General features: G+C 39.8%; 1 protein-coding gene across 4 annotated transcripts; it reads left to right on the forward strand.

Annotated features, from left to right (window-relative positions):
- Positions 1-1,528: 1,528 nt before the first annotated feature.
- lcorl (ligand dependent nuclear receptor corepressor like) lies at positions 1,529-19,377 on the forward strand. Of its 4 annotated transcripts, XR_002873527.1 has the most exons (9): positions 1,529-1,661; positions 2,556-2,621; positions 4,952-5,040; positions 5,363-5,489; positions 6,585-6,797; positions 6,944-7,007; positions 12,818-16,970; positions 17,464-17,730; positions 17,810-19,377. XR_002873527.1 is itself a non-coding variant. In XM_023956661.1 (8 exons), the coding sequence occupies exons 1-8, from the start codon at positions 1,568-1,570 to the stop codon at positions 17,815-17,817; spliced, it is 5,574 nt and encodes a 1,857-aa protein (XP_023812429.1). In that variant the 5' UTR covers positions 1,529-1,567; the 3' UTR covers positions 17,818-19,377. The 4 variants fall into 4 exon arrangements, 3 of the variants coding, with proteins under 3 accessions (XP_023812429.1, XP_023812439.1, XP_023812431.1); XM_023956661.1 differs by having other exon boundaries at positions 12,818-17,730; XM_023956663.1 differs by lacking the exon at positions 1,529-1,661 and adding an exon at positions 1,810-1,888 and having other exon boundaries at positions 12,818-17,730.
- Positions 19,378-19,704: the final 327 nt, after the last annotated feature.

The following is a 19,704-nucleotide window of genomic DNA, read 5'->3' on the forward strand; positions in this document are numbered from 1 at the left end:
GGACACCATCTGTCCTACTAATGCTGTACATTTTATGACCGTTCTGCTGCCCTGGCCTTAATTACAGTATAATACAGTAACATTTGTTTAAATACCAATCAGAAAAACTAAACTAAATTTAGTTTTAACACTGCTCTTTAAAAACCCTACTAAGGTTTTTCTGATATATATATATATATTTTTTTTATTTATATTTAATTAATAATTAAGTCATCTTTGGATACATCAGTTTATTTGTTAATTATCACTTTGTTTAAATGAATGTCATAAATAGCATACACATATTAATAATACATTTAAAAGTAATAATGCTCTGAATGCAACTGCAAAGGGACACTAAGGGACTTTTGTGTCCCGGTCCCTGTGTGCTGTATGGCTTTTAGGAGGAGTTCAAACAGGTTTTGGGAGATCAGGAGGTTCCAGATGACTGGATACTGAAACTAAAGTGATTAGGGAAACTGAAGGGAAGGTTTTTGGTGTGTCATCTGGATTTGGGTTTGGAAATACTTTATTTCAAATAAATAAATAATTAAACCATGAAGAAAAACAACAGAATTTTATATCTATACAGAAATATATCACAGAATAGTGGAAGTTAAGCTGAGGTCAAATGTGAGCAACCCCATTGGCTCAAGGCATGAAGAGAAGCACAGATGCATTATTTGCTTCAAGGATGCTTCTGGAGAAGAACAGAGAAGATCAGAAGGAGCTGAATTGTGGGTCAAGAGAAAGTCTCTGACAGAATACTGAGACAAGAGTTGTGTGTTTTTTCGTACGAGGAAGTATGTTTAGAGCATATGAGAGCTGTGAGACACTGGTGAGATGTGCTGCAGGTGTGGCAGTCGAGTTCCAGGTGGAGGTGGGGCAACCCAGGGATCAGCTTTGAGCTCCTTTTTGTTTGCTGTGCTGATGGACAGACTGACAGATGAAGTTAAACTGGAATCTCCCTGGATGATGCTTAAAGACGACACTGTGGACAAACATCTGGAGAGGTGGAGGTTTTCCTTTGGAAAGGTGAGGAGAAATGAAGGTCAGTCAAGCAAAACAGAGTATTTGTCTGTAAATTAAAAAGGACTCAAATGAATCAGTGAAGTTAAAAGGAACAGAGGTGAAGAAGGTAAAGGACTTTGAGTGTTAAAAGGAGGGACACTGATTATGTTGATAAAAGGATGCAGAGGTTGGAGCTGCAAGTAATGAGACCTGGAGAAAGATTGAAGAAGTTGTCCATGGATGTAGTAAAGGAGTACATGGATGTGTTTGGTGTGAATGAGAAAGACTGGATCATGGGAGAGGCTCGGATGGAGGTGGGTGAATGAATTACCCAAAGACAAAGGAGAATAAATGACAATGCTCCACAATTCAAATAAATGTATAGCACAAGGATCTGCCTTTGTCAACGTATATGCTCCTAATATTATATTATGTTTACTTTTATCGACCCGAAAGTCTTGTGGACCAGAAAAGGGGTGAAATACTGCCCCCAGTGGTGGTTTGTGGGCATTGTCGTTCTGTCCGTCTGCCTCTTCTTGTCGCTCGGCCAGAGGGAGAGAGGGGGGCAGGAGTGAGAATGGCGGCCGTGCAGTGCTCCAAATGCACGGCAGAAAGGAAAGGGTTTCGGCGGGAACTGGATTCTTGGCGACACAGACTGATACACTGCGTCGGTATGAGCCAAAAGATTTATTCATTTTGAGCCAAAAAATAATGGACTTCAAAGACGTAACCCGACAGGGAAAGAATTGCTCCCGCGAGCTATGTTGTAGCGCTACTTGATGCTAGCTAGCTCTCAGTTCGTTGGTAACCCTGAGCTCCATAGGAGGTGAACAGTAGCGGCTAACGTACATAACTGCACCTCTGCGTTTAGTCTTTGTCCCCGAAGCCAGTCAGACAGGTATTTAGCTTTACTAACGGGTTGTTGTTGTTATTTGTAAACGCTTTAATAAATCCCAGTATTACATTTATACTTGTACATCACCAAGGCATATTTGTTTTTCATTTCTTTTCGTGAGCTGAAAATGTTTACACACATGATTAATTTTTTTTTTGGCTAGGCTAAATGTTGCTAAGCTAGGGCTATTGTTATTTCTAGGGGACATTTTTGTTTACACTTTAAACAAACTAGTGTAATTTGGTGTTGAGAAAATCATTTATTTCAGGGGTTTGTAATGTGTCGCCTCCATTTTTTTTCTGACAACGTTGTGGACAGTTTACCGAGGAAGCCGGCATAGACAGACAGCAGACAATTTCTACTGGTAATTTCCTTTGGAAGTTGTGGTGTTTATAGTCCGTGCAAACAAAACAACAAAAATGTAAATGCATGTAAGAAAATATGACTATATATTAGTTGATGTGGTATTGTTTGGGTGAGGAAAAAACTAACCTAACGAGGACTTAGCTGTACTTCAACTTTACTGAAAACTGCAACAATTCAGTGTCAGAGACTAGGTTGTTGGCCATGTTTTACGTGAGTGAAAGGAAAAACTGAAGAGAACAGGCAGTACCCAAATGTCAAGAATGTCCAATTCACACCAATATTGATTGCTCGTTTTGTTTTGCAGGCTTTGAAACAATTCTGGAGGGAATTTATGGCCCGATGCTTCTGAAAGATCTCAGTTTATTTGTTGGTAAGTTATTGATTTTGCAAACATAAATAAAACATTACATTTGATGAATTAGCCATTGGATGTTTCTGCTAATCCAATCAGCACCTGCCATTCACAATAATTAATGGGTCCCAAAAGGCAAAAAACAGTATTAAACAATTAAAAATGTTGAGTTTTATGGTGGTGGTGGCTATGTTGATGCATTGTCTTTTAGTTTTGCTTTGCTGTGAAGAAAGGAGAATGATTTTCTGGGTGATGGAAGGAAATTGAGCTGAAATAATGATTTTTCTGAGGCAGCAATATTTTTTTTCTCTGCTTTTATGCCAAGTCTATTGTTCTTTGACGTTGTTGACACTTTGTATAATGAAATCCGTTAAGAACCCGCCCCCATCTGAAATTGACCTTCATTTGATGTTCCTTTGGCCTTGCACATAGCTAAATTGTGCCACTAGCATTTTGGGGTTTTTATAAAAGCATGTCTTCATTAGTTATTTGTAAAAAAAAAAAAAATCATTTTGCAAAGCAAAAAGTGTTATCTATTTTTTTCTTTCTTAAATACTTAATTTGTTTTTTTATGATTGTGATACTCATTACAGTCATTTTTGGGCACAAAATATGCAAATGTTTTTTATAAGGAATATTTTTAGATTACTGGCATGAATTCATTTGGGGTTTATTTAAATCTCTTTGTTTAGATTTGCTTTTGAAGTTGCAGGAAAAATGACAGGAAACTGCAGATACGTTAACATTTTATTAAAAGACAGTCTCTGTTGTTTTATCACATTTTAAAAGATATGTTTTACTTTTTATTGTTACTTAGATGTTTGGTTAATGGGTTTAATCAGGTAACATTGTATAAATCTAAAGTAGTAGATTGCATTTTTGTATCTATCAATGGAAAAAGCAACAGAAAAGTAGAGGAGCCATCTGAACTAAATAAACTGTTTTTCATATTGTTTGATTTTAGGTTGAATTTCTGTGATTATCAATTTTCATTGCTTTGCTCCACGTTGGTTTACAACAATAATAGGGTATTTGTATGCATTGTTCTGGAGAATAATGCTTCTTTATGCAATGCTTGTCTTGTCTTGTGGTATCCAGCTTTTTTTTACAAATATTTTATCTTGATTGTACAATAGTTTTGAGCCTAGCCGCATGACCGATATGCAGACCCTCCAATTCCACTTGCATATTTTGCCATTGCCTAAAAAAAGTATTATTTCTATTCTTCATATTTTTGAAAAACTGTTTCAACGATGAAATGAAAAATACTTGGAATTTATACTAAAATAATAATAGATTTGGCAATCTGCCTCTGAAATAACTTTTTTATCTCTGTAGTTGCTTTGATCTGTGAGCAGAGTAACGATTAAAATGCAAGGTGAAATAATATTAGCCACAACAAAAGAATGTCAAGCAAAGACATGTGGCAAATATATTTAATTTGAATAGGCTGCTGCATTTAAAGAAAATTTAAATTATGTCATTTGCATTTGGCAGACAATCCTATTTTTTGTTTTTATGCATTTGGTGATTGAAATTGCAGCCTTATGATGAAGCATGACGGTCTTGACAAATGTCTTGTATTTGCTGTGTAACCTCAGTGTTTTTAGCACTGAATGCTCAAATTTGTAATACTGTCAAAGATCATTTGTGCTTAACTAGTCAGTGTGCTCTTCTGATTGTCCATTTCATTATTCATTAAACATCATATAACATAAATTTTTGTCCTTCTCCTTACCTCAAACTTTCAAAGTAATTTTTGTTCATACATTCAATCTGCTGGAAGCCATTGTTGGTTTTGTCTTCAGCTTTTCAAACATCTATTGCTTTATATAACCTGTCACATGCATTATTTAAGATTAATTCAAAATGAAAGCATTTAGTAATAATATATTTTAAAAAATTTATGAAAGCTGTGTACCCTTTCTTGCAATGAAAGGCAAATTTCGATAAGAAAATGAAGCAGCTTATATCTCTAAGTTAAGATGTATACGTTTATAATATATTTATATTAAAAATTATTTGCCTGCCTTCGCCTACTAGTGGCAGGATAGGCTCCGGCAGCCCGTGACCCCTAAAGGGATAAAACAGAAGAAGATGAATGAAAAATTATTTATTTTATGAAGAACCTGAGAACCTTACAGCCTGAGGTTTTTTTGATGATATCAAAAATGTGCAATTTTTGCAGTTTGGAGCATCCACGAAGGGTCAAAGGTCAAATATTATTTAAAAAAAAATTTAATTTAAAAAAAAACAACTTTAAAAATGTAGATTCTTCGATGTCTATGTTGGACTCCAAATTTAACCTTAATTCCTAATTCCTGTGTATATTTTGTGTTATTTTTCAGATTGCGAGCCTGAAGAAGTGGACGATTGGTCCCCAGAAACAAGCCGCAGTCATTGTTCATTCTGCAAACTGCTGCTGGAAAAACTCAGTGTAAGACACATCTTGTGAATTATCTTCAAAGAATAAAGATGCTTACAATTTCCTGTCAAAATTTTAAATTGGAATAGAAAGTGTTGTCATCGTAAAACTATAAAAAGCCCTGCCAATCTTCAGGTTTCAAAGATTAGTCTTCAACACAAATATAGAAATTTCCTTAAATGCTAACAAACAATAATGCGTTTTCTCAGTATGCAATAAGAGTGTGTGTGTATTCACACCATATATGGCAGCCATGAAGTAATGTCAGAAAAAAAATTAATTTGCTGCTGAAATTGTCTTTATGTTGGTTTTTCCTCTTCTCTCCCCTCTATAGGATCAAGAAGCTGCCCCCACGTCTCCTCTCTCTCCCCCCTCTCATTACTCCTCTTGTCAGGGTCCAACTATATCTGACAGCAGCCATTCAGCTCAAAGATTTCTTCATGCTGTGTTTCACAAAAAAGGTGAGTTTTGTTCATTTTTGCCACTCGTCAAGCCCAAACCCAGTCTAACTTCCTGCTTCCTGGTTATCATCTGGAATGTTTCTCCTCATGTATGAATGTGTTTATTAGAAGAGACTAAGCTCTCTATTTACTTCTGGAACCGCTATCTGGTGTTTTGGATTATCTGGATAATGCATAGATGTTTTCAGAATTTTTTTTTTTTTTAATTAGCAGCTTTTTGCAGGAAAGAGATGAATTTCCTAATAAGGAAAAAGACTTGGGCGTTAGAGGCTATTTTTTTTTACTCTCATGTAACCATTATTTTCTATATATATTTTCTACAATTTTTTTAATCCAAATTGCTTGTTAAATTACAGTATTCATTTGTCAAATGACTTTGGCAATCCTTTTATAGATTTTGGGGACTTCAGAGAAAATAATGCTATGATAATTTATTATTGGTATAAAATTTCACATTCAGTATGTAAAAAATCAATTGATTCTTTACATGAAATACTGAAGTTGCTGCTATAGAAGTATTTTAAGCAACCAAACAAGCACAGTTGAATATGTAAAATAACAGTTACTAAAGTGATGAATAGCAAACCTGCATAGCAAACATGCTTATAGATACAACAGTGACTAGAGCCCTACATATATATTTATGTATATATATATGTATATATATATATATATATGTATGTGTGTATATATATATATATATATATAGTATTGTGGTGTTACTGCTTAGAGCAGCACAGTGTGAGTCATTTCATTGGTGAAGGTTAGACCTTTCAAGTTGCTCTTAGAGCTATTATTCATCTCTATGTTGTCAGCTTGAGATGGATGATTGGTACTTTAAAAAAGAATCAATTTATGTAAATACGGCACTATCATTGTAATGGGTCAAATATTTAGGTGTTTGGTGATGTTTATCATTGTATACAATTGAATACATTTCACAAAGCACATTGTCTTCGGGTGTTGACATTTTTAAATATGAAGCTTGAGGACTTTGCCAGTTCTCAGCCTTTTACTGTATTCTGGAGGGCTATAGATTGATTTTCCATGTGTTTGAATGGCACCTTTTATTCAATTACTTTGATGTATTTTCAGATGTGACCCCAGATTGTGACTCGAGCATACCTCTGGTTGCCCAGGAGCTCATGAAGAAAATGATCCATCAGTTTGCTGTGGAGTATGCATCAAAGTGCACAAATGTCAATTATATTTCAAGGGCATCCTCCCCCTCATCGGAAGCGTCTGATGCCCCTCTAGACCTCACAGTGAGCCGAACACAGGAGGAGAAGGAAGATCAACCTGAAATCGGTAAGGAGACCCCCATTAACTTTGCTTAAGAATTTTGTAGTTCCATCATTTTTTTATGTGCAAAAAAATGAAATTAAAAAACATGGGAAAAACTTTATTACTATACTAAACCAAATACATGATGACATACATTTTTCATGGATTAGATGGCGCCCTGGACCTGTCCAAACGGAATTGTGCCACATCATCTTCTAATCATAAACCTTCAGGGTAAGTGTTGCTGTATTTGTTTCCAATTTTTCTGATACAATGTAAAAAAAACACACGATTTAAACATTTTATTTCAAATGAACAGGAAAAAGATGCGTTTGAGAAAAGACCCAAATGCAAAAATACACTTGTTAGCTACAGCATCTGCTCTCAAACAGTAAAATGACAAACACTGGTATGCTGTGGTGTGTCATTGTTAAAGCCATTAAGATGTTTAATTTAAATTGGATAGTTACCACCACCTCTGCCTGAATAATGCACTTATTTTTGGAGTGAATTGTTAATGTTTGATTAATTGTGGGAATCTAGTTTGATGTTTTTGGTTCTGTGGGGTTGACTCTTTTATCTCTTGAGCGGTAACGTCACACCAAAGGCTGTTTTATATTTATATATATGATTGTTCAATGAGAAGAACACTGAAGTACCTCCCAATGATTTTACTTCCGTTTAACTGATCTATTTACTATGACTTTTGATGACTCAACCGTCAAGCATGTAGGAGTCTCACTGGATATCACAAAACTACATGGGGCTGTGTGTGAGCACCAAAGTAACCCCAGCCATTCACAGACTGTCCCACCGGACGTGAAGAGGCTTTGCCACGCACAAAGAATGCGTGCGCATGACAGACGCACAGCACGAGTGTGTTTGAGGGCCCACAAACAGACTGAGATCATACAGACATGAGACTAACTGTCGCAGTGATGTTACCAACACAAGGCATAAAGGAGTGGACCCCTGGGTCTGCATCCCCCTGACCCCCCCCATGCCTAAATCAAACCCCTCCATCCTGACCCTGATGTTTGGTCCTCCCATCCTTAGGAGGCAGCACAAGCCTGAGTACACTGAGAGGAGCTGGGAGCTGTCAGAGGGGTTGCTGTCCAAGGCTTTGAAGGATATTCGTTCAGGGAGGTTGCACGAGCAGCGGGCTGCTTTGCTTTATGGAATACCACTGCAGACCTTGAGGCAAGGTTTGGACATCTGGGCTAAGGGAAGCCAGGCGATCCTTGGCCAGCTTACGTCAGAAAGTGGAGATTTTAGCGAGGGACTGACTTCACAAAGTCTGATATCAACTTTAGGTGGTGAAGCCCGTCTCTTTCTGCAGAAAGTGGCCGCTTGGACTGAGCAAGCAGAAATTGGGGGAGAAGTAGAGGAGAATGGAGACTTTGACTTTTCCTCGTCTGCCCTCACCCTCTATCAACCAGTCAGTCTCCAAAAAACTCTCCCCCACTGTTCCTCTCAGCTCAGGGATACTCTGCAGCCCCCGCCAAGCCCTACTCCCAGTCTAGAACCACCGCCACCTCTACGTATTCCTCAGGTTCGTCCTATTTCTGACCAGAACCGGTCAATCTTGGCTGAGAATTGCAGCATTGCTGATAACTTATATCAACGTACCTCACTAACCGAAGGCACTAATGGTTTGTCCACGGCATCCGCCAGATCCTCATCCCTCTTCAAACTCAAACCACCTCTCTTGGCACAAGGTTGTCTGGGCAGTGCTAGCCAGTTACCTCATGGCCTGGGACCCAGAGAATTCCCCCTGGATGAGTCAGACGAAGGATTGGGTTGCCAGGATAAAGATAAGCAACCTAGAAAAAAGCGTGGGAGATACCGTCAGTATGACCACGAAATGATGGAAGAGGCCATCACCATGGTGATGGCTGGTCGCATGAGCGTCTCCAAGGCCCAGGGGGTTTACGGGGTGCCCCACAGCACACTGGAATACAAAGTTAAAGAGCGCACTGGAACACTGAAGAACCCTCCTAAGAGAAAATCTACTAACTTTTGCTCATCAGGTTCTGGTCCCATAACCAGTTCCGCTAACTCAGGAAATGTTGCCTCATCTTACGATGCAAAGAGGTTCTAGACCACGGAACGCCTCAAACTCCTCAACACTTGAACAGATTACTTTTTACAACACACGCATTTTCTGGAGACAGAAACACGACTCATGCCTTTACAAAACATACAGAAGTTAATATTCAGGTATTTAATGTGTCTTCAATGTAATCGTCTCGTCGAGTCCTCGGCTGTTCTCAAAGCATTTGTGAAATACAGCCTTCTACAAAAAGTAGTGGTGCTCCATGCACCGTTTGTTTACATGGGCTGCTAAACTCTTAACTGTTTTAAGAATTCGTTGTGCATTGTTTTGTATTTCCTACCTGTTTATCAACAAACACTAAGGAGAAAAAGTTTTGGTCCAGAGACTCGATTTACATTTTTGAAGTTGCCTACTTCTGGTAAAATCCAGCAGAAGCATACATTTCCTAATATTTATATGAATATAAATGTTTTGGATGGTAGTTGGGGGTCTCTGACATTCGTATATTTGCTCCGTACATTTATTACACAAACAAATCTTTGTGTTCGTTTGGCAGTTACGTAATACGATATCTTTCAGATTTCCTCAATTTAAGCTTTGTTTTTTTTTCAACGTTGTAAAATGTTTCATTTGTTTTAAAAGACTAACAAGATGTAAATTTTCATGTCCTGGATCGCCATATTTGAAAACAAAAAACCTATTTGCAGTTAAAAGATAAACTTAAAATAATTGTATGCTTTGAGATGCTCTCTTTTTTCTGAGGTTTTTGAGTTTGAGTTTAAAGTTTGAGTTTTTAACTGGCTCCAAGTTAGAAAAATGAGTGCACCATTTTATTGGTGCAAATCTGCTCCTACGTCGGGGCTAGAGAGTCTTAAACCTCTGAGAAAAAGGAAAAAAAGCTTTGCAGCACCTCATTTATTGAAGAAATTACATTACCTCATGTTTTGATGAATGCTGCGCAATGCACAGCTTTAACAGATTTACTTAATGCAGTCTGTAACTAAATTTAAACTTATGTCAGGTGATTTACTGGCCTTTACAGATCTGACTTAAAACAGCATTTCTGTCAACTTATGTTAGGACCTTGATCAGACAGAAAAAAAGCTGAATCAGTTCTGAAAGAAAAGCTTGGCTAACATTACATTTCATAGTTGATTTATTAGAATATTCAGGTTTGTCCAATTTTAATATCCTAAGCAAAGGAGTGATGATGATTGTCATAGCTTTCTGTTTTTACCCGAGCTACTCACGTAACTTATAGCCATTCTAAGAAATGTAAAACTATTGTAAGGTACCAAGTCACACAGGGAAGTTTGTATATATGAAATTCTGTGGTGGCTGAACATCAAAACCGAGTTGTTTGTTTGTGAGAGATTAGCTTGAAGCCATTTAGCGTCCCCTTGCACAAGCTAGTCTGAACTTTTCATTGAGTGTCATTGGAATGAAGCATGCTTTAAAATGTGCACTGATGAGCTGAGGGGAACGTCTCGCCGTTTTGTTGTACGTGTAATGTTGATGAAGGTTGTTTTGTTTATTAGCAGGTCTTTTTTCTGCTACTGTAACACCTTTACTGTTGACCTCATACATGACTGCTGCTTGAATCGACTGTTTTTTTTCCTGACACAAAGATGCATAGCTTTGACTAACACTGACGACTTACATATGCCGTAAATAGCATGAGCCTAAAAGCCAGTTTAGCATTTGTTGCATGTGTATGATTTCTTGTTATTGGTGATGGTGTCTGCTACACAAGGTCACAGTAGGTTATGGTTTAGAGAAGTCAATGTGACATGTCTGTTTGTGCGAGGTTTGCAGGTTTCTTCCTCTGCAAACTTTGAAAATGCAACCACCAAAGCAGCTTTTCGGGATCGGCCACGCAAAGCTGCTTTGATTTGCTGCAGCCTCAGCTTGTCTTCACAAACTCCGCCTCCTTTTACTCTAATTACCTCAGAACTTTATTTACAACCTCAGCGTTTGGTTGAGCATCTAGCCCTTGAACCTACACTACAAGGTGTGCAAACACATCTTATTTCGTTGTCTCTGAAGGAACACTAAATGTACGTTTGTTGCATCAAAAAGACCTCAGCAAAACTCTGCACCTAAATTAATATCGTAAGCCATTTTATAGAAATTTATTACATTTAATTTAAATTTAGATAAAATGAGTCTTGTTCTTTGTTTTCCCCCCTCCCTGATATGTAATATTGCGGGCTTAATTTTTTAAAACCTCCTTAGTGATAAAGATGTAACTTTGTAACCATGGTATCTACTCAAATAGTGAATGTATCTGCTTAAATTGGTACACAGTTGCAGCTTTGCCGCACCACCATCTCAACTCTGGGAGGGATCTGCTATGTCATTCAAGGCCCAATCATCCTATAATACTCCGAAAAAAGATAATGTATTAAGTCTTGTTTACTTAGTGGGGAATTTTTCATTTTGAAGTAAAACGCTCGTGTAATTAGAGAAGCAGATGCAGGATATTTATGCATAAATCAATGATTGCACTATCCTTTTTGACTCATTTCAATTGTAGAGCCTGGTTTTGTGTTGTTGTGCTTACCTATTTATCGATTGTGATTACAAATTTCCTTTTGTTGGTTGTAATTTAATTTTAATTTTTGGGCACCTTGATGCAGTGTAATATCTCTATTGCTACAGTTGCATGAGCGCTTCTAAATATTTGCTTAAATAATTTATTTATTGAAAGAAAAATTACACTTTAAATTATTGTGGTTGTTACTACTTATTAATAATTTTTTTTTTAATCACATGATGTCATTTTATAATTACAAATTCAACAATAACATGTTACTTGGAGCTGATTGAAAATGTCTTGTAACAGACTAGATAGACATTTACACCTGTCTATTTTACCTGTTGGCTAATTGTAACATTACATTGAATTTGTCTGCAAAAATGCTGTGAGAAGACATTTACATTTAGGCGTTTCTACAATCCTGCTTTCAGCAGAATGTCAGCATTTCCCTTCAATGTCATATCAATTAAACGGCCCTATAACCTCATCAGATTCTTGTTTTTTATTCACATAAATATTTGGGGGTTTTCAGATGGATTTTGTGATGAAGAAAGCTATTTGTTTTTAAGTATAATGGCTGGTCTTTCCTTACAGGGGCAGATGTGACTTGGGTTATTGGGGGGTTCTATCTGATTCTTCAGATCCACTTTGTTCCCGCTCCTCTTTGACTTCAGCTTTGCAACAGTTAACATCAACACTATTTTCTGGACCCCCATGATAAATATTGAATGCAGCTTCAAAGCCTTCTTGTTGAGTTTCCCATTTCATTTTTATTCTCATTTCTTTGGGGGCTTTTTTCCCCTCTTTCTGCAGCACTGATCCAAAAAAGTACTCTGAGATTTTCATTAGTGCAGAAAACGATGACCCAAACAATAAATGGATCTTGATTAAAGTTGATATCCAAGATGCAGCCATTTCCTGGACTGACATCACATTTAGCTTAGCTCCACACTTCAACTTGTACAGAATTTTTGAACTAACAAAAACAACAAAACCACATCATGTTTACAACCCAGCCTACTTTTATTGCTGAAACACGTCATTCTTTACACTAACAGCCTCCCATGAACTAAGAAAGCAGTTCCAAGTGAGGATTTAGCTCTAATGTTCATCTTTCTGCACTTTTTTTTGAAAAATGCTGACATTGTAATCAAAGATCAAATGTATTTCCAAAAACTATCACAGGGTGAACATTTGATAAATGATGCTCTTTTTTTTTTAACTTCATGTTTGATGCTTGCTGTAATTTAAGATGAAGCCAGAGCATAAATTAAGATTACAGACACTTTTTGTGTATCTTAAAGTGGGGCTTTGTTCTTTATATTACCAGTCAAGTATTTAAGTATTTGTTCTACAGACATTGCTGGGTTTTTGTGCTATTATTATTCATTTGTTGTCTCAGATTTTAGCTAAGCTCCCTAAATTACGTCTTTTTTTTTTTACCTTTAGTTCTCAGCGGCCGTCACTAACGGAAGAACTGGGAGATGTTTGTCTTCGAGGGACTAAAGTGTGTCCGAGGACTGCCCTGGAAGCTGTTCTACGCTCTCTCTGCCCCGCGCACCAGTCTCTACTCCATCAGATCCTGAAGGCTGCACACCAGGCACAGTTAATGTCCTTCATGTGTCTCAGTCATGCTGAAAACCCCTCCTGTCTCTGTGGTACGAGCCCACTGGACAAAGTGTCACCTCGTTCTATCCCTCTGAGTGGATGTAAAGCCTGCAACTGCAGACAGCACTGTCCCTTAAGCGAATGTGATCATCAAAGTCATTGCAATGCTGTTTGCGGCCCAGAAGACTCTCAGTCTTGCTGGAATGTTCATCATGCCTCTGTCAGAGACTGTAGCTGTGACGGTCATTGGGGCTCAAGCTGTATTTGTGTCTGGAGGTGCAGAACAGACAGCTGTGAAAGCCTCTGCTCCAAAAGATTGCACTGCGTTTGCCACCAAAGCCTGTCAGTCACACCCATAAACAAGGTAGTGAGTTCACCGGCATCCCCTCCTTTGTTACCTATGTCCACACATAGATTCTGCTCATCGTGTCACCAACATTGCAGCTGCCTCTCATGCTCCTGTCATTGGAGCAACCTCTGTCAAACACAAGCCAAGTATTCAGTAGAAAAAGCGGTTGGAGATGGGGAGCATCATTGTAGTGTCCTGAACAGGGAGCACAGCCCATCTCCTCCCCCTCCACCCCTCTCACCCATCCCCTCAGATATCAATAAGACAAACGACGAAAAGCCGCCTTCCCTCCTTCACCACAGACAGGTGGGGGAAGCTGGTGTAATGATAAACAGTCTTGTTAGTGGCTGTCTGCAGGCAGCAGATTCAGGTAAAGAGTATGAGCCGCAACCTCAGAACCCAGTAAGTCGTCAGGCAGAAAACAACACAAGCGGAACTTTGCTGCAAGATGTCGTGAGTCGCTTCAGCGAAAAGCTAGAAACCATCGCACCTGCAGAGAGAGACTCTGAAAAGGAGGAGCAACAGTTTCCCTCAACCAGCCAGAGCTTGCCATTTCACGGCGACGCCCACCTGACCGAAATCATCACCCGAGTACTGCACTCTGGCAGCGCCAGCGACTATAGTCTCAGTGAGCTGTTCAACCGCCACGACAGCGGAGAACCCAAGTCACCTAATACCCGCCTGCGACGTCGCCAAGAAGTCCTGGCAGCTATATCTAGACCTGCTGACGATGCATCCACCAGAAGGCAGAAGCTACAAATTAAAAGGTACTTTGCCATGTTTGATAAGCCTAACAACCGAAGAAAGGAGTCACCGGCAAAGAAAAGACTACAAGATCCAAATTCCTGTGCAGTGACATCAGACACTTTGTCAAACTCAAACCTAGTCACAGAAATGTCCAAAACAGAAACTATGGTAGATTTAAAGCCTGTAGAGAACCATGGTAAAAACTGTGCGTCTGCAAAAACAGACCAGGACGATGTCAAAGAAGACTTTCAGGAAGTGAGCGTAACTGAAAAGCTAGAGATTGTAAAGGATGAGGTAAAGGATTTAGAAATATGTGATGAGAAAAAAGATCTTGGTATCGTACATGCACCCATCCCTGAGCTGCAGAAGGCAGCTGAAGATCATTCAGCAACTGCTACCTCATCAAGTCAGTGTGAAGTTCCAAACAGTGAAGATTCCAAGGCTCCCAGTGATGCAAGAAAGAGGGAGAGTGAAGAAGCTTCATCAAATCAACAGGCTATGGTGGAAGAGCTGGTCAAAGAGGAGCATGGCTCTTCTACAAACCACTTGAATGGGATGAGAAGATCCACCAGGAATATAATGCCTCCACAGCGGTTCTCCTCTTACGTGACAGCGCCCAGAAAGATGCTATTTGTTGCATGTTTCTCTGATGGCATCTTTAACAACACAACTCAAAATAAGACTCTGACACCTGATGCTTTACAAACCTGTTCCAAAAGTAAGAACATAAACATCACACAGGATAATGCAGAAAAAGAAGCCAGCCAGTGCTCACCCGAAGAGACAGAAATACTTGAGTCAACACAAACAGAAGAACCTTGCATGGAGTCAAAAGGTCACGGTCAGTTGTTATCCCAAACCTTGCCAATCAAGGAGAAAAATGATAAAAAGCAGTCTAAATTAAGCCCAGAAAAGACTACCATCATCACTGACTCAGCCATATGTGGTAGACTGAGAACATCTCCAAGAAGATTAGTTTCAATGACGTCCAAAAACCTGGTAGATGTTGACGGTGGGATCCGACCTACCTCTGACAGCCCCTTTACCTCAAGACTGCAGTATAGCAGTCCTATTAAGCTCATGTTTGTATCACCTGTAAAAGACCAGGAAGGAGTTAAGTACAGTCTCAAGTCAACAGGCGGTGGTTCCAGTACTCAAACAGATCATTTTGACCCCTGTGAGGAGTCTTCATGGTCAGGGACACCCCAAAAGCACAAGAGACAGACAAGTAAGTGTTCACCATCTCCTCTGAAATCACATTTCTCGCCACAAAAATCTTCTTCACCAACCAAGCCCGTGCCCTCATCACCATCTTCGCCTCCAAAGTCTGTGTCTTGTCCTAGGTCGGCATCTTCATCTCCTAAAAGTGGCCACCGTAGATCTGGCCAAAGTTCTCCAACCAAGCACTTATCTGAGAGCGATCAGACACAGAGCGATTTGGTGTCTGTCCATGAAACCACTCCTCCAAAAAGACGTCCGGGCCGGCCAAAGAAGCTGGGGCCCCAGCTGGAGCAAAAAGTCAAAAGGCCCATTGGGAGACCACGCAAGCAGAAAGATTTGAATGCTGCTGTGGAGGCAGAATCCTCAAATCCAAAAGCATCTACAGCCGCTCCCATTATGGACAATGTCACCAAGAACCTCAAGGTAACAGTGGTTTATGGCCGTTCAAGGAGGAACAAACGAATGGTGTCTGAAGGAATCGACCAGCTGCAAACAGATTTCAGTGATTCTTTGCTTTCAGAGGATCTCAAAAGTGACTTTTTGACTCAGCGTTCCAAGAATAACTCTGTTGGCAACAACAAAAATGCAGAGGAAATCAATTTTGCCACCCCTGAAAAACAATTGGTCCCCTTGAGGAAACCCGGCAGACCAGCAAAAGTAAAAATTACTGGGATCTCAGTCACAGTTACCACAGTATCGCCTCGACTGCGCCAGATTCAGCTAAATAAAGATGTTCAGCCGCCATCTGAAACACAGCAACGTAAAAAGGTGCTGCTGCCAGAATTCAAATCCTTAAAAGAGCCCGGAGAAACTAGCCACAAGTCACTAAGCGAAACAAGTCGAAAAGAGGTGGGTTTACAAACGCGTGATTCACATAAAGAGGAGTTGTCTGATGAGTCTGTAGCTTTGAGACACTCAAATAGGGTAAGAAAACCCTCGATCCACTTTCTTCACTCTGTGGCCACCTCCCCTTTCAGATTATACAGTCGCAGCAATGCTCTACTGCGGCGCTCCAAGCAACTCCTGCTTACTAAGGCCAGCAATGAAAGGAGGCAAGAGGAGAAGCAGAGCGATGTGGAAATGTGTGGGGAGAAACCACCGCTCCATGGACAGAAGAGAAGAGCATCTCAGGATCTGAGCAGAGTGGCAGGAGTGTCTGTAGATTCCATCTTTAGCCCCAAAAAGCCGCTGAAGTGGTGGTCATCTTCGGCTGAGGAGAAAGCTGTAAACCAGGAGCTTGCTCGGCGGATACAAGTCATCACGGACACTTGGGTGTCTGACAACACAGAGAACAAACAGAGGGGAAGCGTTGGTGAACCTAAACAAGATACTAAAGGTCACAGTTCATCTCCTAGGAAGTCGAAACAGTTTTCTGTAGTCCGAACGCTGTTTGACTGCCCACTTAACAAACCTAGATCCTGTAGCATGCAGCAGATCCACTCCTGGTTCATGCAGACCACAGAGACACACTCTCTAGCCATCGTCAAGAAGAACAGCTCCCGTAACCCTTTTGAAGTCATGCACTTCCCTCGCTCTGCCAACAAAAACAGCGTTTGCCCCAGTCCTCAGGCAGAGCGCCTTCGCAGGCACACCAAGAAGTTTGCAACGGCTGTGCCACAAAGTCCCCTGCAGCACCAACGGGCTCAACAGAGACTTAGAAAGGCGAGAGCATGCAAGGTAATGCGACAACTGTTTGCAATCAGGACTGAGGGGGGCAAAGGCAATTCCAGAGTTTGGGGTTCGAAGTCCAGTTCTGGAAGGTTCCAGGCCAATCTTTTTAGAGCAAAGATGAGGTTTCTAACCAAAATAGAAAAGGAGCAATGGTTAAAGAGGAGTGACAAGAGGAGGAACAGAACGGTAGCAAGAAGTTGTCCGAGAAGGTCTGGATTACAACCAGATTACAAAAGATTACATAGATCAGTAAAAGATGGGTCTTATGGTTGTTTTAGGATTGGTTCTGCCACCTGTTGTGTTGAGCAAACTCTAGAGCCTTTGGGCGAACGCAAAGAGCAGAAGCTCTGTTCCAAAGCCTGGAGTCCCGAGACCCTGAAGGAATGCCGGGTGTTTTTGAGGAAGATCAACTCTCCAAACAACGAGTCCGCCGAGGAGGGCTGGAACTCCTGCACTGTGACACTGGATGATGGGTCACCCTCTGCATACCTCTTTGCAGGAAAGGAGAGGGAACTGCGGGGAGTTGTTAAAGCTTCGAAAAGTCAAAGAAAAAGGAACACGATGAAGAAGACTGCCTCCAGAGAGCCATCAAGCCCTTTGCCCACATCTGTCCAGATGAAGGACTCTGCTCCAGCAGGGCGGCAAAAGGACAAACCCAAAAGTCACAATGCGTCTACTGATTTAGCACAGCTGCCACCAGCGAAAACGTTAAGACAATCGCGAATGAGGGGCCTGACCGGGCTGAAATGGCGCGACTTTGTGTTTGGTAACTACTTTCTCCTAATACTCATTTTTAGAATTTGAATTGAGTTGCACAATTAACTTATCTTCGTTTATCCCGACAGGAAAGTAAATGAAGTGGGAAAGCAGAAGGCCTCCGGTTTCTGAGACTAATTACCGTGGTGCCTTTGGACATTGAGCTGACCACACGGACTGGCCGACCCTCTACGGTTCAGTCTTACACTCAGCCATTATGTAGCAGTCTAACTTAAAAGCTTAATGTTGCACTACTTTTATCCATGGAAGTGTTTGTATTTTGTCGTTTTTTTTCCGGTAAAACCCACCTGTGTCTTTCAGAATGTGCAGACAATTACAGCTCGTTCCATCAAAGAGAATTTGAAAACGACTTTTTTTTTTTTTTTAGGTGATTGTGAGGAAAGACAAAACGTGACTGCATTAAGTGTGTCCCCCACCGACCGACCTTTTACAGAATTTGGCTCCTTTAAGTCAGCCCTGCTTTAAACTGTACACTTTTTATATTAATATAACTTTTACTTAAGCACTCTCTGAATTTACACATAACTCATTGTTTAAAAAAAATGTTTCACAAACTTTACTTTAATTTTGAATTTGAGCCCTTTAATATCTCTAACAAGAGAGCCAGATATTTTTCATGAAGGACTCGTTGAGGCTCCGGTTGTTTAACTGTGAGGTGAATGACAGACAAACCATAACTCCAAACTAAAAACCAAATAATATATGTTTTTAATTTAAGATTTAATATAAAAGTGTGTTCCCCCATTTTTTAGGTCTCAGTAGTCCACAAAATGCTCGAAATGCGTGTTGAATAATGAAGTGGCTTTCTGCGGTTTTAGAAAAATAGGTTCTGTTGTATTTGTCGGGTGTATTTCCTGTTAACCCCTAGCATTTACTGTATGTTGCAGACAGACGGACCTCTTGCACTATACCATTTGAGATTAATAATCCCACTACCCACCCCATCCCATGTTTTGCACATCCCATGCCCCAATACCGATCCCTTCTGTAACACAAACGTCTCTTTGGTGCAATAGAAAGCCAGATGATTGATCATTTTGTAAAAAATGATTTGATTGCTGACAGACGAATGGATGTACACAATGGCCTGGGATGTTACTGTACTTCTTTTTTTGTAATGAAGTCATTCTGGGTTTAAAAAAAAATCTGTTTTAAAAATCAGTTTTCTCATCCGCTTTTCTTTCCTTAAAAAAAAAAAACTAATTTTGATTGAAGCATTATTCTTTTTTTCGCATTATTAAAGTTTTATGTTCTGTTTTTTTTATACCCTGTACTGGGGCTTTGTTAGATCCACTGCTGTTGCTTATCAGTTGTGTCGTAGCTGAAGCCGGATATTTAACTAATTCAACGCTAATCTTGGATCTATATGCTACTTTTTTGCTCTGATAGATCCCAAATGTCTGGCTTGTGGGTCAAAACTTCCCCCGTAGTGAGTGTTGTGCCTGAATGTCCCTTTCTGTGCATCAATTATGGTTGCCATGTCATCATGAAAGACGTTTAACAGTTGACCTTTGTTGGAAGAACCTGGTGCTAATCATCTGTTGTAATATTCTCTTGGAGCATTTTTATACTACCCTTTACAGATGCAGCAAAGAGCTCTGTGACTTGATCAATAAAGGTGTTTTTTAAAGTAAAATGTGTCATTTCCTGTGCGACATTTAAGAGGAGGAAACCAGCCTCTCACTTCACTTCTTTGAACTTTATTGGGTCTGTAATTAGGATCAAACCAGTCTCTGTGCTTGTCTTATACAAATTGGTGGATCTAGTTTGTGGGTTTTTTTGCCTCTAAAAATATATTTCCAAACATAATTTAACATTAATTTCAGTTTCTATTTCGTAGCCCATTGAATAACTTACAAATACTTTGCAACGTATGATGTCTGGAATATTTTAACTATGCGTTTTTTTAAGTTCAGGTTGCTTGGTTGTTGTAGCATCAATTCAAATCCCAGCTGGGTTCTTT

This window comes from Oryzias latipes, chromosome 1 (assembly GCF_002234675.1).
Source record: "Oryzias latipes chromosome 1, ASM223467v1".
NCBI lineage: Eukaryota > Metazoa > Chordata > Actinopteri > Beloniformes > Adrianichthyidae > Oryzias > Oryzias latipes.